At 38.4% G+C, this 25,662-nt stretch overlaps 1 protein-coding gene across 1 annotated transcript in view; it reads right to left on the bottom strand.

Moving 5' to 3' along the window:
* Positions 1-631: 631 nt before the first annotated feature.
* Positions 632-25,662, bottom strand: part of lrp4 (low density lipoprotein receptor-related protein 4) — a 167,581-nt gene continuing 142,550 nt past the window's right edge. Inside the window, exons 15-38 of the mRNA XM_033987216.2 lie at positions 23,570-23,746; positions 20,814-20,939; positions 19,351-19,559; positions 18,221-18,302; positions 17,997-18,102; positions 17,073-17,274; positions 15,943-16,132; positions 14,606-14,737; positions 13,854-13,994; positions 13,686-13,772; positions 13,129-13,300; positions 11,985-12,147; positions 11,206-11,431; positions 9,606-9,909; positions 8,608-8,826; positions 8,377-8,511; positions 7,584-7,692; positions 5,186-5,330; positions 4,659-4,772; positions 4,486-4,591; positions 3,686-3,744; positions 3,494-3,581; positions 2,595-2,736; positions 632-1,116 (exon numbers count right to left, since the gene is read on the bottom strand). Of these exons, the coding sequence (XP_033843107.1) occupies positions 766-1,116; positions 2,595-2,736; positions 3,494-3,581; positions 3,686-3,744; positions 4,486-4,591; positions 4,659-4,772; positions 5,186-5,330; positions 7,584-7,692; positions 8,377-8,511; positions 8,608-8,826; positions 9,606-9,909; positions 11,206-11,431; positions 11,985-12,147; positions 13,129-13,300; positions 13,686-13,772; positions 13,854-13,994; positions 14,606-14,737; positions 15,943-16,132; positions 17,073-17,274; positions 17,997-18,102; positions 18,221-18,302; positions 19,351-19,559; positions 20,814-20,939; positions 23,570-23,746 (3,785 nt within the window). The 3' untranslated portion in view covers positions 632-765. The remainder of the gene's footprint in view (positions 1,117-2,594; positions 2,737-3,493; positions 3,582-3,685; positions 3,745-4,485; positions 4,592-4,658; positions 4,773-5,185; positions 5,331-7,583; positions 7,693-8,376; positions 8,512-8,607; positions 8,827-9,605; positions 9,910-11,205; positions 11,432-11,984; positions 12,148-13,128; positions 13,301-13,685; positions 13,773-13,853; positions 13,995-14,605; positions 14,738-15,942; positions 16,133-17,072; positions 17,275-17,996; positions 18,103-18,220; positions 18,303-19,350; positions 19,560-20,813; positions 20,940-23,569; positions 23,747-25,662) is intronic.

Raw genomic sequence — 25,662 nt, 5'->3', positions numbered from 1 at the left:
GGCGTTGTCGTTACAGAGTTTCTATTTTAGACCAAAGTCGCAGAGATAAGTCCTGGCTTTGTCCCTCTGCAGATACCGTTTGGAGTCCATAGCTCCAAGAGCCCAGGGAGTGGAGAGGAGGTTTAGACAGGACGGTGCTCCAGTTGTGATGGGAAAAGTACATTTGTGGATGAGGTTGTGTAGTTCGTACCATTAGCTTGACAATCATAGCTTTTGTTGAACTTTTGAGTTGTTAGACTGTACATAAAGATGGACACATGTTTGTAAATGCGAATCTTAATATTCTCTTGTAGCTGGTTAGTACAATATTCCTCAAATATAATTAAACTACTGTATATAGAATCATCTGGACTTGACTTTGATAAAAATCATGTGCACTGAGAAGGCATTGTGTACTGGTCAAGGAATTTCTATGCTATTGTTAGCAATTAAACCAATATACATGGATTTACTGTCACATGACTTTTTCTTGTTATAAACGCCATATTGAAGACTTCTGACCATTCAAAGATTGTTTTGACTTGCTATTTTTTTCTTTTTAAATATATGTATAACTAATATGTGTATTTCCTAATCATCTAACCTAAAACATCACATACTTTACTGGACTATATTTAAAAACATGTTATTGTACACTTTAAATTGAAATATGCAGTTTACTTCTAAGTGCCATTACTACTTATCTGCTTCATGTGCTTCATGTGCCCATCTTTGCATACAGTCTCCCACTCCAGAGCTTGTATTGAATGTCCCTGTGTCCCTGGCTCAGACCTCGCTCTCCGTGGAGGGTTTGCGGTGAGAGGCCCAGCCCGTGTCGGCCATGTTGGGGTGGGCGTGGCGCGTGGGGGTGAGGGCCGAGGGGGTGAGGGGGGTGAGGGTGTTAATGGAGGAGCATTCGGATGCCTCCTCCTGTAGCAGCTGCTCGGTCTCTCCGTCGTCCAGGGAGGCGCTGGAGGTTTGGAGGGACACGGTGTCTGTCCTCATGCAGGTGTGTAGGCCTCTTGATGGTTTGATCTGTTTGATCTGGTCGTCCCAGTAAAGCTCCTCATTGGACAGGAGACACACGCCCTCCACGATACGGATCTTCTCCTTAGTGTAGCTCCCGTCCACACCGCCCTGAGACAGACAGAGGGGTTAGTGAAGTCTCAAGGGAAAATGGGATAGGTAAAGTTGATTTGAGAGCAGGTAACACGTCTATCCTTTCTTAGAATGTACTATGACTGGGTAAATAGAGTAGGATAAAGGTCCATGCAAACAAGTCTCTCACACAGTCAGCAGTTTGTCACATTCACCTTTTTTTTGAAAATCAATCACCTAAACAGAACCATGAACGCTCATATTGACTACTGAAAATGTGTTGTTTAAATCCATTGTATAAAGGTCCATGCACTAATACTATTACCAGCACAGTACCTTAAGACAAGATAAAATCCAGTATTGCACCGACAGTTAAAGAACAGAAGGAAAATGGTGCATGCAATAAAACAAGATAATAGATAAATAGTTTAAAATAATTTAAAAAATATACTTAAAAATAAACTAAAAATAGACTCTAATATAACATCTTCGTTGACCAACTCTCTTAAAGCTGCATTACCAGATTTTCAAACTGCAAAAGGAGGAGTCTGTATTTAAAATATGTTTGCTCTCACAAACCCTTTAGCACATCATTAATATTCACATGCATGGATTTATGGGTGAGTGGCTTTAGGACTGCTTTTTTCATAAGGTTGAAAACTGGAACTGCCATTGCACAGCAAATAAGACAACTGCTGTATGGAGGGGGAATTAATTAATTTATAATTAAAGAATGAGATCAGGTATCCCAGCTTTAAGAAATATCTCATTTTGATTCCAGCCTAAGAGATCATGTGCCTGATTGGAAGAGTCAAAATGTTTTTGACAGTGGTGTGTATCCATAGTAACTGCTAAAGTATCAATAGTTATTGGTGGAGCGACAGCAAAAACATATTTTTTGCTACGGATGAGGTGTCAATTCCCACAAGCAGGGAATGCCACCAGACAAAAAAAGCAGCACTTGTCGGTTACCCTTATTTGAAGGAGCCAATATTATAAAATACAAAAAAATAAATACAAAATCCACATAGGCCTGGAGTCTAAAGTGCCCAAGTGTGGACCCCCGTTAGGTCCCTTCATTTGATTGTGTGATATGACTCAGACTGAGCATAACAACAGGATTTGTTAAAACTTTGAAACTTCAAAACAAACCATGGCCAAATCAATTTGTTAGTAGAAACACTGAACGAATTAACATCTCATGAATACACAGTTTTATTCATACAGTTAATTACTAATGCTATCTTTAAAAAACAACCACAGCTCCAATCGATCATGTTGCAGAAAGTTAAACTTTTTTCCACATCAAAAGTCTTTAGGACAACAAAACCTTCATGCAGTCTGTACCTGGTACCACAGTGATGATCAAAATATAAAGGGGGACAGCGAGTTGTACGGGTGATTCAGCTGTAGTTGTGGAAAATGTGTTAACAATAGGAACTAGCATAGAGTATTTAGCGCAAAGTATTTTATTTTGAATGCCAAAATACTAGTTCTGTTTGTGTGGATATATTTACCTCTCTTTTGTATCTGAGCTGGTTGTAAATGGGCGGTTTTTGCGATGCCTCGATCTTGACTTCCTGTGTGGATGTCCTGTACGAGGGGTTACTGTACGTCAAGTTACTCACCCCCGGGTCGGCAAACTTCGACTTTTTATGTCTGTGAAAGAACAAGAATAATTTGAAAACCTGTGTTTTTACTGGTATCTGTGTAATGCCTCACATTCCAGGTAGTTTCATTTGCAAAAGAAAATTGAATACACTCAAATGGACAAAAGTCAATACATTTCGCCACTTATCCAAGAGGCTTCTTCAGTTCAGAGAAGCAGAGGTGGGTAGTACTTTTCAAGCAGCATTCTTTTACTATAATTTGAGTAATATTTTTATTGAAGTAATTTTACTCTTATTTGATTAAAAGTTGTGGCTCCTCTTCCCTCTGTGACTAAGTCTAAAGTGACTTGAGCTTTATGTCGACAATATGAAATGATTTGAACATTTGCCTTTCTTGCAGCTCCTTCAGATATGATTCAGTTTGGTTCATTTTTGTGTCTATCCTTTGAAAATACCACATTCTGTGCTTCATTTCTTGTTTTGTCAATCACATTACATCAACTTCAAATTATAAATCAGATGTTACATCCTGACAGTTACTCTATAATTTACTCTTACTTCAGTACTTTTCCCAAATAGTTTTCTACTCTTACTTGAGTCTTGGCCCACTACTTTGTACTTCTACTTGAACAATATTATTTTGAAGTAGCGTTACTCTTATTGAGCACAATTTTTGGCTACTTTACCAACATCTGCTGTCAAGGCAATGACCAGTTTCCTGAACTGAAGAGGCCCCTTGGGTGGTGAAACATATCCAGACCAAAATTGAATTTTATCTGTCAGTTAAACCTAAAAGAAGAACCTGCCTGTAAATAATGAAAGCAGCGATGAGGATGAGAATGGCCAGAATGGTCAGGACTCCTCCAATGACATAACTGATGTGTAGGCTTTCTCCTGCAAAAAAGAAATACAATATAATCGACTTTGGAAAAATGTATCAGACTGTTTTCCTGGAGACATTGTGGCTTTTCTGTGTAAAATATAAAGCCAGTGCATACCATGAGGAGCGGTCATCACACTATTGGTCAGACAGCCCTCTTCATTCTTGTCTGTGCAGCTGCAGCAAAAACACACACATAGTTTAGCTGACAATTATAGCACATGAAGTCAAGAATAATCCCCAACTCTTTTGACTTCTTTTCACTCATTTTGTTTAAATACATAAATGGTAATTAGTGAAGATGTACTGTAAAGCATGGGTTCAGTGTTGGGCAAAATAACAATAAACTACTAAAATAATGGCATTTTATTTTACATTCAAATTATAATATTTGTTTCATTTTGCAGCAGTGGTCTTGAGCTGTCCATGTGGTTATTATGGGCTAAAAAGTTTGAGATGAGTGTATACATGTTTGTGAAATACTGGGGCAGACAGCAACGTAGAATTACTCTCTATGAGACTGTTTCGAATTGTGGTCTTGTCCTGATCTAGTCCTGGTTTAGCTCCAGGTATAGTCCCAGTTTTGATGTGGTGTGTGTTGTGTTATTGCACCCCAAGTCAACATCAATGTATTCTTCCTTCAAACAATTACAAATGGTCAAAATGAACAAGAGCTCCAGCCCTGCCTGTGAATCCACCTCAGAGGCCAAGGTAATTTCCATAGTGGTCCATGGGTGTACACTAGTCTATGTGGTGTTATACTTGTCCTAATACAGCTCAAGATCATTCTAAAGCTGTTCAGAAAAGGTTCACTTCTGTCCCATGAATGTGACTTTTTTAGTAATGATACTTGTTCAAATGAGTATCTAATTTTCTGATACATTTGACACCCCTTTGTGAATAAACCCTTGTACGTACTTGGTGGCTGCTCCTGCTCTGGGACGATCTGTGGGAGACTTGGGTTTCTTGGGGACCGGGGTGCTGCTGATGCCTTTAGCCGGAGACGTGGGCACAAAACCTGAAACTAAAAAAATAAATATAAGTAAGTACTTTGAAGCGCTTTTGATAATCTTGATGAATCTTTGACTCACTAGTGGAACAGGGCCGTCCGTCTGGTTCATCAGGACAAGCGCAGACGAAGCTGTTGGTTTTGGCGAAACAGAGGTGAGTGCAGCCTCCATTATTCACTCCGCACAAGTTTGTACCTGAAGGAAATTGGGAGATCAGCAGGGGGCAGTGTACAGAGTAATCAGACCAGTTTTATTCATGAGCAGTACTATCTCCTGTCCATTACCTAAGCCGCATTGGGATCAGACAAATAAATTTACCTAAAGGGAATATAGTGTTGAAACTGATTTTTTCCAAGTTCCAGACTAAGGGCTCCAGACTAGTGTTATCAAAAGAAAAAGGGTTGATACTCAATCTCATACCATTCATATACCTACTATAATTAAAAAAAATATTTGTTCAAATGAGGAACTAATTATATTATATTATATTATGTTAGTTATAGTATTGATCAGTATCTGAATATCTTTTACAACGGGACTCCACACAAAGGTCTATGTATAGTTATCTCCTGCCATTTTTTCTCCGATAATCTCCCATCCTCCCTTACCAGTTTGTCTGTTTGGGGACACCACTATAATGTCCATGAGCCCCTCCACATTGGCCAGTACTGTCTCCTTGTTCCTCCCTGTGTGCTTATCCACGCGCTGGATGGACTTGGTCTGCCAGTCCGTCCAGTAGATCCATCGGTCTTGCTGCGAGAGTCGGGAGAAAGGGGTTAGAGGGGAGGACACCGGCTTCGACTAGGGACCAGGAAGAAAAGAGAGGAGACGAGGAGACAAGGAGACAAGGAGAGAGGAGACAAGGAGAGAGGAGACAAGGAAGGAGAGGGGATGAGAAAAATGATTGAACAGAAGATGATCACAGTATGAGGCATGAGGCCAGGCAAAAGCAGCAGGAGCAGATGCAGACAGGAGGGAGTGTTTTGCCGATTCAAATAATGGGGAACACTTAACAATAACTACACCTAAATTAGCCTTAATAAAGCATAAACAAAGACTTAGTTCATAATTAACAAATAGCTTATTCAGAATAATTCAGGCTTAGTAACTACTTAAAAGAGACAGTAAGCAACTTTCTGGAGGTGGCATGTCATCTGCATAATTCCATGGAAATAGAAAGTTAAAACTAGGAATGCACTGATCTAATACTAGTATCAGATGTCAGTGCCAATATGGACAAATGCTCTGGATAATGGATATTGGTTCAGCCAATATTCTGGTTGGACATACGTACATTTTATGTAATAAGATGATTTACTGGTCATAGTTGACCCGGAAAGTCTCATAATCTTTGAATTTTCATTTATCTTCAGTTGTTGTGTAGTTACTTTAGAGATAAATAACACATCTGGATGAGTATTATCTTATTTTATGTTTGTGAAAGTCTTGATATCAGATATCGGCAGATATACTTAAGTATCAGACTCGGTATCAGAGCTGAAAAAGCTGGATCAGTGCATCCAGAGTTAAAACCATACTGGAACATTCTCCATAGAGATAGAGAAAGTTTTATACCATACCATGGACGATTATAGCCAAAGGAATAACATTCCCATGGAAACAAGCAGAAGAAGAGTCTAGTTTATGGAGATGCAAGCCTCCTCACAGTAAGCATTTTAGGGCTAAAGGTTACAGTGGCTTTAATGAAGTGCTTAGGGTGAGGGCTGAGGTTGGGTGAGAGTATTAATGAAGTGCTTACTAAGCATGATATATTGGTATTTATTCATTATAATGCAGTCTTTGTTTGTACTTTATTAAGGTTGTAAATAGAGTAGTTATTATAATGTCTTACCTCATAATACTGCCTTTAAAATTTTTCATTGATTAAATTGGGTAAAGATTTATGTTCTTATGCTTCTTGACCAGTATGTGGTCCATCAGTGAGTGATTTGTGGTCAGAGGAGCCAATGGCACAGGTTGGTAGCTTCTCACTTCTGTCAGTCTGCCCCAGGGCAGCTGTGACCACTAAATTAGCTCATCGGTTAGTGAATAATACATTTGAGTGTCTTGAATGGCACTATAAAGCCAAAGATTTTAAGTATTTTGTATGCATCAGTGTATCATTTATGCGTCTTGCACTCACTTTGGTAAACATGTTATTTGGTAAACATTATAAAATATTAAATAAATACTACTCTAACCAATATTTCAATTGTGAACAGGGCATTAAAGGGGCACTACATTCTAGGCAGAGGAACAAGATCGCCTTGGAAACAAGCAGGTGGCATAAGCTCCACCTGAAAAGTTATATAGTGTAGCTTTAAGCGCCACCAAAATGTGATACTAAAACAAGAGTGAGCATGCAACTTTCAAATGTGTTCAAGTAAGAGCCACGTACAATTTAAAGGTCCTATATTACGCAAAATGGATTCTCGTGAGCTTTAAGCCATGTTATAATAAAACATATCTGGAGTTGTGTAGACAGACTAATAAAGGATTACTCAAACATCTCCAAAGCTCAAAATACTCTGTTCCATCTTATAATGTCATAAACTGGTTTTCAAAATGATTCTAGTAAAGCTATATAGTTTAAAAACACAGTGGGGCACTTCCTGTATTACAACATGACATCACAAGATGGGGTGTTTTCTGTTTGAGAGAAGGGCATGTGCATGTTTGTAAGTTACACACATGTAAATGAAACAAAACACAACTTCAGGTATGTTTTTGATAATAACAACATTAAACAACATTAAAATATAGATCAGAAAATAGCGTAATACGGGCCCTTTAAGGTTTTTTTTTGTTCCTATAAATTAAACAGTTCAGTAATACACATGAACAAAACCAAATTGGTGCTCTTTTGTACAGTGTAAAAACATAACATTCCACTCCTGTTGGCATAAAGCGTGGGGGGGGGTGGCAGGGTGAAAATGCAGGTGAGCAGAAAGCAGCAGAGGGGGAGGAGCTTAGCAGTGATTGACAGCCGGAGGGGACGGGCTCTACCTGTGTCAGAGCGAATGGGTGGGAGACAGGGCTGACGAGGATCTGACGCAGTTTCCCGTTCAGATCTGAACTCTCAATGCGATCCAAGTGAGCGTCCACCCAGAAAATCCTGTGCACAAATGTAAAGTTCAACACGAAAACTCATGGATTATAATGTGGCTGAAATATTAACTGGTAATGAAATACATTTGGAACAACGACTATATTAAAAAAAAGAACCTTAAAGATGCTAAAGTCACTCCACATATTTATGTTGTAAAAGACAGTCCATTCAAATGTGTGGGTTATTTGAACCAAAACCACAGCACATTTAAGCACATTTCTGTCAGATTTGATAAGGTGCACTTTATTGATCCATCATGAGGGAAATTCATTTGACCCATCGTTTAACCAGTGCCTCTGGTTTAAACCTGGCAGGAAGAGGACTCTGGTACCCATCTCTATGATCTTAGCTGTGGAGGATTTGCCCTATCGTGTATGTTTTCTGTTGATGGAGGAAACCAGAGTGAAAAAAAGCCACCCAGACACAGGGGGAAAATGCAATCTCCACACAGAAACAGGGAGAACATGCAAACGCCACACAGACACAAGGAGAACATGCCACACAGAATAAAGTGAAGCCCGGAGCCTTCTTGGGAAGTATGAGCTAATCAAATTTCAAAATGTGATCTCATAATCATTATGTGGGAAATGTAAAGGTGTCAAAAGTATGCAACATTGCACATGTATGAAATAATAATGATAAAATGCTTTAAATAGAAATCACTTACTAAAAACAGTATAAATCTAATACCTGCGTGTGTCGTAGTCCAGAGTGAGTCCGTTGGGCCAGCCCAGATCTGTGTTAATCAGGACTTTTCGGTCTGATCCGTCCAAATGAGAGCGCTCGATCTTTGCTATGTGCCCCCAGTCAGTCCAGAACAGGTACCTGTGCAGAGGGAAAGTCAGAGGAGATGTCAATAACATATATTTTTGCACATATTTGATTTATAAATCATAATAGCCCATATCCCTCGGTACTGACCCTTTGCTGGGGAAGACTGCAATGGCTCGGGGCTCGTCCAGGCTATTGTTGACCAAGACTTTTCGACTGGTCCCGTCGAGTCGAGCCACTTCGATGGTGTTTCTGCCCGTGTCAGTCCAGTACATGTTTCTGGAGACCCAGTCCACAGCCAACCCGTCTGTGGTCTTCAGGCCCTGACTGATCACTGTCTCCATCCCACTGCCATCCAAGTTTGCACGCCTGCGGAGAGTCACAGCTTTGGTGCATGCATCTTTAAGGTACCTCCAAACAACTGTTTTAACCACTGGAGGATCAGCCCAATCACATAGGAGGAAACTAATGCTGGCGCACATACATAAAGTGCTCTATTGAAGCAGAAATCCCAGATAATGATAATGTGTAGGTGTAAAATGTCATTATGCACTTCTAGTTCAGTGATTCCCAACTTGGGGGGGCGGGGACCCATTGGGGGGGCACCACAGAGATTGCAGAGGGGGTCAGGTCGTCAAGTAATAAACATATAATAATAATAAAAAATTCAAACAACTTATTGGAAAATAGGTATGGGGTAGGGTAGCCACAAGACTGTGCACACATGAGAAAAATGATTTTTTTCCCATGTGTTTACATTTGGCTTGGATAAGTGTTGGGGAGTATTTCTTGAGAAGCTGTACTTCCAAAATGCACTGCTACAATGACAGCAAAAATATCACATGAAATAAATACAAAATGGTGAGGCCAAAACTGTGAACTGAACCAAAAACTGCATTCTCTATAAATGATATCAAAGTCTCATCTTGACTTGTTCTTGGGGAACCAATCTTGTGTCTTGTCCCAGCCCTAGTATTGGGACTAAACCCTACAACTGCCATTTATTTGTCTGAAACTGATGCTTTTTAGTGATTTATATATATTTTTTTGTGCTGTAGTTTTAGAGAGTGTGGCAAGTTTCTGGTTCTTCTAGGGGGAACTTCAGAGAACACAGATGTAAAATCCCATTATTCTGTCCTAGTTCATACCTGATGACATCGAGTGTGACATCGGTATAATAGAGCTTCCCGTCCACACTGTCGTAGTCCAGAGAGATGACGTTATGTAACTCCGGGACAGGGACATGGACATCCGTGTGGTCGTCCGTGTCCAGTGAGATCCTCCGGACACTCACTCGGTTTGAAAAGAGCAGGTAGGTCTCTGGAGCGTCCTCACAGGTGCGCCCGTCTCCCTTCAGGACGATGCCAGTAGGACAAGCACACGACGTGCCGTTAGGGCGGGGAAGACACAAGTGAGAGCAGCCTCCATTCCTGCGACCACATTTATTATGACCTGAGAAAGAGGGAGGAGAAAAAGCAGTGGCTTAAAAATAGGCAAGCTTTTGCTAGTGTCTGCTGTATAGTTATAATCTATGACACTCATGGATAGTTATGTTATAATTTTAACATTTAAATCGCAATATTGATCTAAAATGACTTAGTAAGAGACACAAGTTTGCTAACTTGCTCAATGGGCGATGACACTGCTGTCAAAGTCAACACAACAAAGAGCTGTGCAGCTGTCAACCCCTCCGATGGACAGCTGCACATCACACTAGCAAGCCAAGGATTTGTTTTCCTTTGTACCAAAATGACAACGCAACGCTGCTGAATCCTAGGCGTATCACTGATTGAGAAAACAAAATCGGAGAACAAAGTAAATACAGAGCAGTAGGTTGTACTGGTGGCGTGAAAACGGAGACTGATCAGCAAAATGCCGTCTTGAAAAAAAAACAATTAAAAATGACTCAAACATGCAACATGCAACAATACAACTTCAGAGGGAAATGAGAAGGAAACAACTATAACATGATTAAAAGTTCTCAAAAGTCCACACTATATATCTATATTTATAAACAAGGCTTTACAATAAAAAAATGTTTGGATATTTCACTTGTATTATTTTTTAGGGTGCCTTTTTCACACCTGGCGAAGAGACTGCTGATGAAAATGAACTCAAATCAGCTTGGGCAAATTCAATAAATAAATAAAGAAACTACAGTCTAAATAAAATAAGGTTCTGAGTGTTCTGGTTCTGTGGAATTGCAAATCCATGAGTTATTTACTAAAAGATTATTAAAGTACTCTTCACTCTTCTTTTTATGTGAGTTTATCTGTTCAAATTATCCATCCATCCATCTCCTGTGTGACTGAGCTCCTCACCCTACCTCTAAGGGAGCACCCAGACACCCTGCAGAGGAAAATCATTTCGGCCGCTTGTATCTGCAATCTGGTCCTTTACCTAAAGCTCATGACCATAGGTGAGGGTAGGAATGTAAATTGACCGGTAAATTGAGCAAATTATACAGAAAGTATTTTTTGTTTTATTTCTTGTTTTCATCTGTAGACTATACAGCTGAGACAGGCAGTGCTGCATTACTATCTGTAGGGCTCAAGCTATTAGTTTATGAAGGAGAGAAGGCAAGGAGTGACCAAGCTGTAGTTTAAATTTACCTCTTCTTTGTTTTTAGCGCAATATAATTAACATTTTGAGAGCTCGTGCCAGCGCCCTTTTAGTTTATTAATTGGTTCATAAAGCATCCTGGATTTCTTCAGTCTACCACAGCCCTACACATGTGCTGGTCCTTACCCAGAGCCTTGTCCCGGTCCACGGCCTGGATGTCCATGAGCCCGGGCAGGTTAGACCTCACAGTGATGGTGTTTCCTCCTGTGTTCTTGTCAGCTCTCTGGATACTGCGGCTCTGCCAATCGGTCCAATAGATATGGGAGCCGAGGAGGGTCAACCCGTATGGGTGCTGCACGGGAGTCACCAGAGTCCGACGATTCTGACCATTCAGATCTGAGGCTTCAATCCTCTGGAGAAGAATAGTGTTGATCGTTTCTTTAGCAACATCTTTTACTGAACAGTTTAAAACTGAAATGGCTACTTTATATACACACTATGCACACTGTGAGCTTTGGAAATACAGAGTAAAAATCTGCCTTTTTTACCTCTAGGAAAAAACGTATATTATTTTAGAACAAAATTTTGGATGCAGTATTCATTGACAAGTTCTCTTATCAATCCAGTTCCTTAACAATTCTCTTATAGATTTCTAATAAATCAAAATAAAAATGTGTTTTAATGTATGTCACTTATTCTATATTTTATCTTATAAACTGGACTATTTTGACATCCTGGCTACATTCTGACTTAAACTGCAATGAAAAGCATTTAAATACTGTAAGTAAATTATTCAACAGACTTTGAAATGCAAATGTAAATACTGAAAGTGTAGTTGTTGTTTTTTTTTAAGCTACAACTACTTCACTAGAACAAAGACATGTGCCTATGGACCACATAAAACAATCTCTCTTTGCTTATACACTCCAATAGACAGTGAAATCCTTCAGAACAGTGTGTCGTACCTCTGTGTGTGCATCTGCCCACAGGAGCTGGGAACCTGCTGTGTCTATGGCCAGTCCATTGGGCCAGCCCAGGTTATTACTGATCAGCACCGCTCTGTCTGAGCCATCCATCGCAGCACGCTCCAGTTTAGCATGTTCCCCCCAGTCTGTCCAGTACATGTACCTGAGATGAGATGGTAAAAGTTACACAGAGCAAATCACACATGCTTATTTCATCTAGTTTGAGGCTCATTTCAAATTCTTTAAACAAGCAGTGCACTATTTTGAGCCTTTTAATTTACACCTGGAATAGTCCTGATTTAGATCTGGTGATACCGGAAAACCAAATCTTTTCTTTAGTGGTTTGAGAGCCAATAATTTAGTAGTTTATATTTCACTCTTTACTCAAATGTTCTTACTCCTTGTTAAAAATATAATTGTTATTTTTCTGGACTATAAGTCACACTTTCTTTCATAGTTTGGCCGGGGGTGTGATTTATACTCGGATGCAACTTATATGTGAAATTATTTAAATATATTTTCAATCATTATTGTCACACTGACTTCATTATTGTCAACTGACAACCTCACGCTGCCCTCTAAAAGAAAATCATATTCTGCTGAGTCTGATGACAGCCATGTGGAAGTGGCGCTTCATTAACCTCTGGAGTTGGTGGTGTTGTTCAGAAGCGACATCAAGGATGAAGAATTCAATGGATTTAGTGATTTGGAGAGAGATCGAGAGCTTTTTAGCTTGTTTTTTATGCTTTAGTTATCTGATTAACTGATAATATCTTACGTTATCATACCAGACACGCATTCAGATCATTGTCTTCATGTAGCTGAATAAATATAAATGTGTGACGTTAGCATGCTGTGCTGCTATTCACGTTGTTGTTCTCTATTTTATTGTTTTTATTATAACTTGCCTTTAAAGATAAAAGGTCTGTTCTTGGTCACGGATTTTGTAAAATAAATTTCCCCCAAAAATATGACTTATAGTCCAATGCGAAATTATGTATGTTTCTTCATTATTATAAACTTTTTTTGGCTGTTGCAACTTATACTCCAGAGCGACTTACAGTCGGTACAGTAATAAAAATAAGTTGCAACTCAATAGCTTCAGAATGGTTATTGGAAGCTGCATTAAACCGGTCTCTCTTACCCCATCTGGTGGTAAAGTGCGATTGCACGGGGGCTGTCCAGGTTCTGCCACACCAGGACCTTTCTCATGCTCCCGTCCAGGTTAGCCACTTCGATCCGGTTTGTGCCAGTGTCGGTCCAGTAGATCTTTCTGCCCACAGCGTCTACTGCCACTCCATCTGTGGTCATCAAACCTGACACCCAGAAGGGGAGACATGAGCAGAGGAATTCAGCCCGTTTTAATGGCTTATTGAAATTTAATTTGTAGTAAATGGAATAATATAAAAATATTGTTGGAATATATGTTAGCTATAAGGTATAGATATAATACAAATAAAAAGATGAATAACCTTTAACACATTTAAGTGCTAGATAATCATTGTTTTCAAAAAAAATATTTTCTCTGTTTGGTTTGAGTCCAACCAAAATGTATTTGTGTCCAACCATGTGATTTTTAACAATTCATTGAATAATAGTAAAATTAAGTAATGATTTGCCCTCCATGAAATAATTAATAATCCAGTTAAACCTGTGCCCCATTTTAAGTTTTCATGTTTCCTCCTCCAGTGCAGTCTTTACCTGTAGAGATGATGTCCTCGTGAGCGCTGCCGTTAAGGTGAGCTCTGCTGATTTTCTTCAGTGTGCTGTCTGACCAGTACACTTTACCTACAAAAAAATGTGTATATTTTAGACAGGTTTGATTTTGGTCTAATCATATTTTATGCCTTGATGAAGTGAGTTCCATACCTTCTTTGGGATCGACTCCTATGGCAATGGTGTTTTTCATTGAACTGTTGACGGCCAATACAACATCAGCGAAATATGGGATGTCCAGAGACACCATCCGAATGTCTGTCCTCCGAGCAAAGATGAGGAACGTGCTCATGCCTTAAAATAGGAAGGAGAAAGATTTACTTTATGGTTTATTGTCCATGTGCTGCACTGTATATAACCACAGCCACAGCTACTTATCCTATGTAATAGTTTTTATAGCTTAGTTCTAGTTCACCTTTTGACCACGAGAGGGCAGTGCTGGACGTACTAAATGATTTCCTTCATGCATGCACAGGGAATCATTCAGTGCTTTCAGCACTGTCCTCTGGCATCCGTCATCCAACATTCAAAGAACTGTAGTTACATTTAACTTTTGGTCTCTCATCTTATCTTAATGGGCATCTCTAATGTTTGGATTAAAGTTGCATGATTTGAACAATGATGTTTGAATTTTGTCATGTAGTATTTGATTCTTTTACTGTGTATGAAGAGATTCCATGTTGAAGCTAGTCACAGTGAGACATTATAAATGATTTTTACACATGCGTTTTTAATGCAATAAGAAACAATGAACATTATTCATGGGTTTGAAGCTGAATCAATGAAGCGATTCAAATCAAATGTTACATCTTTTGAATGGGTAAATGTCCTCAGAAAATCCTTCCAATCAGAAAGAAATCTTTATGTTTGAAACCCATGGATAAAGTCCAGACTTCCAGCTGTACCTGGAGTGCAAGTCTTGCCATCCTCCTGCAGGTTGATGCCGGTGGGACAGGCGCAGTTCGATGCCTTCGGAGCCGGAGCCAAAAGACACAAGTGACTACAGCCTCCATTTTGCACTGTACATGGGTTTGACACTAGAGGGCACACATGAACTTAAATTAACCACAGGTAAAACTGCACTTGGTTTTTAAACAGTTAAAAAGTCCGTGGCACTATAATCAGACTGATGTGTTCATCTTTGGATATGGCCATAATGAAATAACATTATAACAGTATCTTTTTCTAGTTTTCAGATTTATTGTTAATTATGATAATTAATCAAGCACTAAATGACTAAGTGCCTATTTCAATGTGGACATCAAAAGAGGCAGTACTTGACTTATACTCTAATTAGGGTAATTATGGCAATTTCTCAGAGAAAGTACTCCATGACTATATGATTAACCAAGCATACATGCTTTGTACTTTCTTGGCAATAAACAGGGCTGCAAAATGCATTATCAGAATCAGAACCTGCTGGTCATCTCCCTGGTTATATATTAAAAAAAATGATATGCTCAGCCTTAGCAAGTAAAACCTCCAGTAAATGTGCAGTCTGTTAGTGTAGTTGCTATTAACATGTAAAGTAGCACCAATAACTAAAATGACTATGCAGGTTAAACATTATTCAATTACATATAATAAAATTAGACAAAAAGGAAGTGAGGCTAATATTAATTCATATTAGAGGGGGCCCAAGTGAGGCTTCATGCCCTGGGTCCCCTCATTTCTGTTGGTGGGCCTGATTAGATATACATTTATACATTTCAGGGTAGGGCAGGGCGATATGTTGATACAAACCAATACAAATCGAATCGTCATCTCATCCATGTGACAATCTCCTTTTCTGGTGACATCGTCAGAATGTAGCTCAGCTCTTTTCTGTTTAATGCAGCTCACACACACACTTTTCCACACTCTCTCCTATGATTGGTCAATCTTCCGAATGCTCTCAGTGAGTGACAGGTGGAATTAGTCTACATGAATTGTGATAAAATCCAAACTGTGATCTGGCTCATAGAAGATCATGATATCAACTAATCATTTTTTTTTAGATTATAAAGATTTATATGGGGCAAGATAAGAAGGAAAAATACATTTGTGTTTTGCATGTTGTGCTGGTGTAGTTATGTGAGAACAGTTTGGTTCAAATACAGAGAAATAGTTAGTGATTTTAAGAGCTTTTGCCACACCCCCTTTTTAGTGGACTAATCGTGGACATGTCTTTAGCCAACCAAGAATGTTTTTGGTCGACTACAGCCCTAATTTGAACACAAAAAGGCAAAATGGTGCCCCTCACCCGTGCCTCTGTGTCTGTGGAACATGTGTATGTCCATGAGGTTTTCCAGGTTCTCGGCCACACTCTCCCTCTTGAGTCCGCTCATTTTATCTGCGCTCTGAATGCTCTTCGACTGCCAGTCTGTCCAGTATAGTTTATCTTCATGAACGGTCAGGCCAAATGGGTGAGGCAGCTGGCTACCAATTAGAACCTGGGGAGAGGAGAGATAAAACAAGATTTATTCATCAGTACACTATGTAAATTGTAGTTATAAACCTCTAGATGGCAATACACAACTCAAATTTTGCTCTGCTGAATACATTACCATACTTTGAATTTGTGGGATTCAAACATAACAAATGATACACTATACACTAAGTTACTCGTGTGTTTCAGGCAAATGACCCTTTCCTGATTTGAGGGATTTTGTGAGGACCTTTTTCTAATGAAAAGCTGTAATGCTGTGATTTGAATTATTGCTACAACAACAGAGGATGGTGCTTTTTCAAATAATTCAAATAGGAAGGAATCTTTATGTTAGTTTTCAGTGGGTTTCAGGCTGCATTCATGTGGTCCTCTGGAACTTGGTACTCCGAGATGAGATGTTGTTAGCATTCATATGCTTTTATCTTGGAAAGTTAGGATTTTGATGTCTCCAATAATAAAATCACTCAATCTGATCAATAAACATGTTTTTAGGAGCAACAACTGAGTAAGAGTTATAAACCCATTATTTCTTTACTTAGCTAGTTAAGATGAATGAAACAGTTGTAGTGCCGGGTCTTTCTTGTTCAGATCTGTTGCTCTTTTATGATCTGAATGACTGACAGTTAACCCCTAAATGTAATAATTTTTAATGCAAATGCTCAAATGAACAAAGCTGGTGATGCCGGGTGCAGATGTCAGGCAAAAGGTTTTGATTCCCAAGTTGTTTTTCTGATTTGTATGAACGTTCATGACCATTTTTCAACTCGAACATGAAAGCAGAACAAAGTGATGAAAAAGAGTGATCTTGCCATGGCAATTAACTATTTAACATATTAACATAAGTACTAAAAATGGTGCAGTGGCATGTTTGCAGCTTTTGCTATTTTGATTCAGTTGTGATTCATTTTGCAGCACAAATCCAAATAGAAAATAGCAACACCCACCTGTCTGTTAGACCCATCGAAGTTCCCAAACTCGATGGTCTTCATGCCGGCGTCAGCCCAGTACAGCCTCTGTGTGGAGTAGTCTATGGCCAGTCCGTTTGGCCACGTCAGGTTGGAGGAGATGATAACTGCACGACCAGAGGCGTCCATGCCCGCACGCTCGATCTTTGGGTTCGCTCCCCAGTCAGTCCAGTACATGAATCTAAGGAAAGCATACAGATGAGCATTGTGGGTAGACTTTTTGAAAACGTTTTCTGTGCATTCAGTCCATATGCAGAGAATGTGAAAGATCATGTTTACATAAACATATAGTGAAAGTCCCACAGCGTAACTTTCTTGCCAAAAATGTTTATAAAATTAAAGCTTTTATTTTTTGCACTGAAAAATGTATAAAAAACATCCCTTGTTACTATCTCCATGGAAAATGTTCCAAAGAGATAACAATAATTAGAATAAGAATATTTCTATGCCAACTCTAGAAAGTTACATGGTGTTACTTTAAGTGTCCTAACCAACCATTTTACATAACATAAAAGTCATGAGCCTTGGTTTTCAAACAAATAATCCAATCGGAAAGCAGAATGAGCTCCTCACTTTGGATTGCCAGATCCTATCTGTTTAATAATAATTAATGGTGTGATTTGTCCTGTGTATGTAACAGCTAAAGGCATTCCAGGTTAAGTTGTGTCTGTAATGTCAGTAGGAGCACTTGTTACAGCTATTACCTTTTCGAAATTAGAAAGAAAGGAAAAACATAGCAATAATGTAGTGTAGTAAACCAAGTCAAAACATACCGTGGCTACTACTGCTACTATTACTACTGCTGCTACTACTGCTACTTCTGGTATTATTACTACTACCACTGCCACTACTACTGCTACTAAACAAAGAAAATGACATTATTGTAAAAAACTCAAATCTCACCCTCCAATAGGATCCACCACAATGTCTCTGGGTCGGTCCAAGTTCTCCCAGATCAGAACAGTCCTCATGCTGCCGTCTGCGTTAGACACTTCAATACGGTCTGTACCTAAAAGTAAATACAATAATTCAACAATACTACGATAAAAACTCATCTTATTGCGCTTTTACTGACGAGTATGTCAATTATAATGTTATTGAAAAAAGTAAACTGTAAATTTAGTTACCAGCATCAGTCCAGTAGAGTTTGTTTGTAACCCAGTCAATGGCTAAACCAGCAGGGCTCTCCAGACTAGTGTCCACCACCACCTGACACAAGTTTAAAAACATTAATATTTGGTCAAATAATAACATTCTTAAATATTTACTCAAAGCCTCAGCGTCCAAGTATATATACAATATATGCATAGTAAATAACTAACCCAACCTTTCAACATTTGTGAACGTGATTCTGCTCGACTCTAAATACACTTTAGTATGTCCAGCAGATGGCACTAAAGCCCACATCATCCCCCTTGTCCCTCCACAGCTGCACTTGACTTTCTAACACATGAGTAAAAGAGCTCTGAACTGGGACAGAAACACCACGTAAAGAGGCCAAACTGAATCAAATCTCACTAAAATGTAAACTAGGAAGTGTGTATTTGTTACGCAATACAATAAAGATAATCAAATTGTATTATCCACATCAGACTAAACTGGTACAAAGTACTTTTCTCTTATAAATAAACAAAAGTGAATAATTTCTTTCACAGTAACTTTAGAAAAAAGACATGTTTGTTGTAAGTTAAAATGGACAGTGTGTGACTTTCTGGAGGTGGCAGGTCACCTGTACGATTCAGAACAATTTTTATGGAGATAGATGTTTTTTTTTTGCCATACTGTGGAAGAGTAAAGTCAAATGGACAACATTTCCATGGAAGCAAGAAGGAGGAGGCCCATCTCCAGGCCAAATAAAACTCAGGTTTGTGGAGATGTAAGTCCACTCAGAGTAAGGACGCAGATTTTTCAAAGTTTTTTAAGTGCAATAAGCACAGCCAAAATGAAACCTTACACACTGTGGCTTTAACAAGCACAAAAGTTAAATAGTGAACCTTTAATCAAATGGTTGAAGACTGAGGAAAACCGAGTCTAAACCCAGACTAAATCAGACCTTGCACTAAATACAATACGTACAAGGGTACGCCAGGTCTCAACCAGGCCTAAACCAGGCCTAAACCAAGCCTAAACTGGGCCTAAACCGGGCCTAAACCGGGCCTAAACCGGGCCTAAACTGGGCCTAAAGTGGGCCTAAACTGGGCCTAAACTGGGCCTAAACTGGGCCTAAACCAGGTCTAAACCAGGTCTAAACTCATACCTCCTGCTTGGATCCATCCCACATAGCTCTGTTGATAGAGTCTGTGGTAACATCAGTCCAGTAAATGAATCCCTCTTTATCGTTCCAGTCCAGAGCCACGGCGTTCCGAACGTCGGCCAGAGGGATGACGTCATCGGACATATCCTCCGTGTCGAAGCTGACGCGCCGGATGTCCGTCCTTCGGGCAAAAAGCAGGAACTGGTCAAGACCTGATTAAGGACCAAATGTCTTCTGTCAGTCTCCTGAGGTTAAACAGGGAGGCAACAACACAACATACACATATACAAGCAAAGTACTACTGCTACTACTGCTGCTGCTACTGCTACTACTACTACTCCTACTAGTACTGCTACTCCTACTAGTACTGCTACTCCTACTACTACTACTGTATAGGAAGATAACTACATTTCATTATTAAAACATTTACGACTACAATTGGATAAAGATTTTAAATTAGCCTGATTGCACAGTTGAGTAGTGAATGGCATATTAACAATAAAAATATACAAATATACAATATAGCCCTTGTATACTAAATCGCACAATAATTACAATAATTTCCTTCTTAATTTGACAAATTCCATTACATGGGTTATGTTTACTACAACTGCCATTAGCACTAATCATTCTGAAAAAAAACCCAAAACTTTTTTCTTTAAACGTAAAGCAGACCTATTATGCAAAATCATCCATGTTGTAGCTCTTTCTTTCTCATTTACCCTCTCGAAGTTGTATGTGGAGTAATTCATGTTTGAGTAATCTTTAATCGCTTATTTTCAAGAAATCACTGCTCTGGTTCAATCCCCGTTTTCACCACCACTGGTACATTCATTCATTCTCCAATTTGATTTTCTTAACCGGTGATATGCATAGGATTTGGCAGCACCACATGGTCATTTTGGTACAAATAAAAAATAATTCATGCTTTGCTGGTGTGATATGCATCTATCTATAAGAGGGGCCGACAGCTACACGTTTCTTTGTCGTAATGCCGGCTCCCATTGAGCACCTCAATTTTCTAACACAGAATTCAGCTGACTTGTTTCTTTAAAAAAATAAAAAAAATAAAAAAATTTAGATCAATATTGTGATTAAAAATGTACAAATTGTAACATAATTGATGTTTATTGATTGATCACTATATAGCAAACACAAGCACAATATATTATATATAATCATACATATATTTTAATTACATTTAATTACATTTACGCATTATAATTGAAGACTTCCCATTGTTTGATATGTTAATTTAAGCTTTAATTTATCAAATGAATGAACCTTAACTGCACAACTGAGACTGACCCAATGCTTGGTTACATAATCAATGCCTAAATCAATATCTTTTCTCATCTCTCATTATAAATGCCTTTGGGTAACATCAACACTTCCAATGCTATGACTAACTGATCTCATTGCTCCTATCTCTGATGTTATGACAGAAAACACTGAATGGGACTCACTGTTGGCGCAGTTGTAGTGGTCGACCTTCTTAAAGCCCGTGGGGCAGGCGCAGGTGTAGCTCTTGTTACTGGGAAGACACAGGTGACTGCAGCCGCCATTATTACTCCCACAGCGATTCCTGCCTCCTGTAAAAGGGAAAAATCAAACACATGTTTTTATTGCCCTGAAAAACGTACGTCCTTATTTGGACTCTTATTTTGCCTGGCCTGCTCATGTCCATGGAAATTTTGTTTCTTTGGCTATAATCTTCCACGGTATGGCATAAAATTTAACTCCAAGGTTAATGTTCCAAAGTATAGCTTTAACTTTCCATTTCTTTGGAATCATGCAGTTGATAAGACACCCCCAGAAAGTTACATACAGTGCCTTTAGTCACCCAACAGCTCTTGTTCCCTGTTGCCTTATGGGGACACAAATTCTGACTTGTATGTATGACCTGAAGCCTAAATTTCTCCAGTACCGAAGTAAGTACAGGGCAGTGGGCAAGGATATGGGGGTAGGTGAAAATAAACGCTCTCAGGCTTCTAATACTGGACACTACAGGATAGCTTCAACATCACTCATCAGTCAAAATATAATTCACAACAAGTTTATGATAATGGAAAACCAAAGCTCATAAAGATTGATTTTATACAATAATTCTTCAATAAGATATCAATAAACAAGTTTTTCAGTTAAAGCCCCATACCCGATTTTTTCCATATAACACAATCTGCCAGTACAGATATAGTGTGGTCAACTTGAGGTCAAAATAAGTCCACTGTGTACTGTCTCCATCCATTTACAACGTGTTTACTGTGTGAGAATAAAGAGGAGAGCTGTTAGGATGCTAGTTGTTGTTAGCTTGACTGTGACTGAAAAACTTCACAAGATCTTTGAAAGCTGTGAAAAGAACTTATCATTTCATCATGGTGAATAATTAGGATGCTCTGAATGCATAAGGTAAGTGAGGAGTAACTTTGGACCACTGCAAACTGTTTAAAATGAACTATTTCCGTTTTTCATGTTTTTAGGACAGTAACAATAAAGAAATAAAAGGATCTACTGTCTGATACGGTTGTTAATCAGATATTAATCTAAACACTAATCTAGATACTAAAACTAGCATTGAATCTAAATACTCATTTAACCACTGAGGGATTACACAGATATAAGGCCACATGGGAATATAAAAGAAAGTGATACCATTTAATATTGAATATCACATTCTATTGTCAAAAGAAAGTGTTTCTATTATCACTGTGGTATCAGTATTGAGTACTGAGTATATACCTTAGTATCCAAATCAAGTTTGAAGATTTAGCATCATGACAACACTACTGCCGAACTAAGAATGACTTGTATTCTTGAGCCTGCAGAGAGGCTGAGAGCATTTGTGTTAGCAGCATGTAAAAACACTCAGGGCTGTTTTGGTTGAGTTTGGTCCAAGATAAAGTTTAGTTTTTCACGCTGCAGCGAAAGTGAAACTAGCTATGGACAGGCCACAGAAATAAAACGGAGGAGGTCAATACAGGACCAGGAAAGTATGTCAGAAATATCTAATAGGAATAGTGTAAACAGCAAGATGAGTTTTAAAGCATATAGTACTAGTGTCATCACCATGCTGAAATTTCAAACTCTATTTCGATACTAAGGAATACACTTCTCGATACGAGTTTTAGTATCGATTAGTTTCTTATTTTTTGTGTTAAAACATGATCTATATGCATGCTGAAACAAACTTGTAATGCACTTTTGCCAATGAAATTTAAGTGCATAGATGAATAATTTGACCAAAATTGTGTTAACCTTTAAAATCATACCTAGTTTTCTCTACATTGACTGTTTTGGTGAACTTTATAATTTTACTTCCTGGTTGGACATGGGCTGCAGATGCAGCATATGCAGAGGTAATTCCATAACTGTTACCTAGCAACCGTACTGTAAACAAGGACAAATGCTCATAGTTATTGTTGATGAATAAAAGTATATACACTTTTTCCTTAATGAATGTTTGAACTGTTGGAAAAATGTAATCTTGGTGCATTTTGGACAGAATTTTGTATATTGGAATAATTTGAGTGATTCCTTTTTAGAACTTGTGATTTTCAACTTTTTAAAGCTTTTTCTTCACAAACTGCCACCTGACAGAAAAGTTAGCACATGTAATATCACACCAAACAAAGTGTTAATTATAAATACATGAAAATGATTGCACTTAAAAATCTTCACTTTCTGACCAGTTCCACCATTTTCAGATTACTAGATTTAGAAGTTAGAAATATTTAATGCATACATTCTTATTTTGTGTATTGTGTTCTATGTCAGTATATTAAATTACCTGTAGACAAATACCCCATGCATCAGAGCAAAATGTGTCTAGCCTCAGTACAGATATATTGTATAAGCAGCTCTTAAGGTCAGAATCAGTCCGCTGTACTCGCTGTTAACTAATTAAGAATTGTATTGTCTAATAATCAGGAAGTGTGTGGTTAGCATGCTAGCTGTTGCTGGCATTGCTGTGACCACAAAACTTTACACTGGTCTCTGAAAGTTGTAAAAAAGTACTTATAAACTTGTCGTGGTGAATGATTATATGCATAAGGTAAGTGAGAAATAACTTTGGACCACTACAAACTGTTTAAAATGAACAAGTTCTGTTTTTCACGTTTTTAAGACAGTAAAAAGTCAGGTACAGCGGCCTCAAAATCCAATAGCTGTCAAAATATGGTGTAATATAGGAATAATAGGCCTAACTAAACGTCTGTATTCTAACCTGCGGGCTGCCTCTGGGGGTGCAGCGTGTGTATGTCCATTGGGAAGTGCAGCTTGTTGCGGATCACTTCCTGGTTCTTCCCGGTGAATTTGTTGGCGCTGTTGATGCTCTTGGTGTGCCAGTCAGTCCAGTACAAGCTGTCCTCAAACACTGTGATGGCAAATGGGTGAGGGAGGCCTGAAGAGGGAGAGGAAAGCATAAATAGTTTAAAATAGCTTGATATTTTTGTTGTATTAACTCGATAATGATGTTCAGATGACATTTCATTTCCTTTGTTTGGGAGATTACGCGAGACAATTCGGAAGTCATTTTAAATAGATTGAATACATTATATATACTTGACAGATATGCTAAAAAGTGCCGATGTTTGCACTTTTTAGCATATTGGCTAATGGCCTTGAATCTCCAACATAGGCTGAAATGTTATTTCGGTTGAGCAACTGACTAAAGAGGAGACCTTTTGCTTCACTTGGACACTTTAATGATAAAAGGGCACACCTCAAAATGTGACAACACCGCTCTCTGATGGGTTTGTAATGAAAATACGGTCATGAATAAGTTTCAAATCATATAATTTGAGGAAAAATTATCAAAATTGGCCCCAACCCAAAAATATTGTCATTGGTTGCCCTGTAGCGAAAGACAAAATTTAAATTTGTCAACTGGACAAATAGTTGTAGGAGTGATTGCTCATCCACTTCTTCAGTTTCGTATTTTACTATGGATCAGATGGGATAACACAGACATTGGTTGCCCTGGATGCTAAACAATTAGTATCGACATCGGCCATGAAAAAAAACATATCCATCCGTCTCTAATACTTTATTTTGCAAATCTCCAAACAATAAATAATCCACTTTTCTTAGTGGGTTTCAGATTCTAAAATGGAATGATGTCATACTCCCAGATGGGGGACAAGAGACAGTTTTCCCGATTAATTACATTGTACTTATATCCAAAAGGTATATTCACAAATGTTGAACCAGATCTTTGTATTAGTGATTAGACCCAATAACTCACAACTTACAACAAAAATCTGCATTTTAACAATATCCATTTGAGTTGTTTCATCTGTATTAAATATCATTGGTCTATAGAAAGTTGTGATGTCATATGAAACCTCAACCTGTAGTGAAAAGCAGCTGAGAACTGTATGGTCAAATTTACCTTTAGTTTGACCTCGTTTATGGTTAAAGCCTCTGTAATTACTAACAGTGACTACAATTTTCAAAAAAATAAAAATTTCAAAGCAAAGAAAATACTATGTACTCAAGTACTGATGCTTGTTTAAATTTGTATTTCAATACCAGTTTTAGTATTGATTAGTATCTAGGTACCATTTTGCTATGCTCGTATCCACATAAAACAAAAAAGGCAGAAAGTTCAATGTCTGCTTCTGTCAACACAAATGAAATCGAGTGAAATTAGTTTTAGATTATAGCTTTAGAACAAAAAGCGGTGCCATTATTCAACTTCAAAGGAGTGACTGTATCAGACTTTGAGGCATAAGATTAATATGTGCACCCAATCTCCTCAGCTCTCCATCTGAGACTATGACATCACCATCAAACTCTACAATGTAAACACACACGCCGTTCACTTAACACAATCAACAAAAATATGCTGCAGTGCTGTTAAGCACATCAGCCTTGTCTTACTCCCTTGCAGCTTAGCCCATGTACATTGTATTATGTAGATCTGTACATTCACTATGTGCTGAATGCATGGAAAAACCTATGCCGCCTTCTGTGTTAAATGCAGGTATTAAACACTAATGGAGGTTCAAAACAACAGTTCCATTCATTACAGAGGAGCTGACGAGCCAAAGCAAAAATATCAGGTTTAAAAAGACAGATCTGGACAAACACCAAGGTCGTAATGGGCCATGATCACACTGTGCACTTCTGATGTACTTATAGACTTAACAAGAAACTGCCTTTTGTTTTGGAGCTTTTAACACTTTTCAAACTTGTTTTCCAGGTCAAATGTTTAATGAGGAAAATACTGTGCTTTAAAAGGGAAAGTTTAGATACACCCAAACTTTAGTGTCTTTGTTCATTTTATTTATATGAATCACAGGCTTTGATCTAGTT

This window comes from Periophthalmus magnuspinnatus, chromosome 3, assembly GCF_009829125.3.
Source record: "Periophthalmus magnuspinnatus isolate fPerMag1 chromosome 3, fPerMag1.2.pri, whole genome shotgun sequence".
NCBI classification, from domain to species: Eukaryota; Metazoa; Chordata; class Actinopteri; order Gobiiformes; family Gobiidae; genus Periophthalmus; species Periophthalmus magnuspinnatus.
Note: the sequence above shows the minus strand (reverse complement) of the source record. Positions and strands in the feature narration are given on the sequence as shown.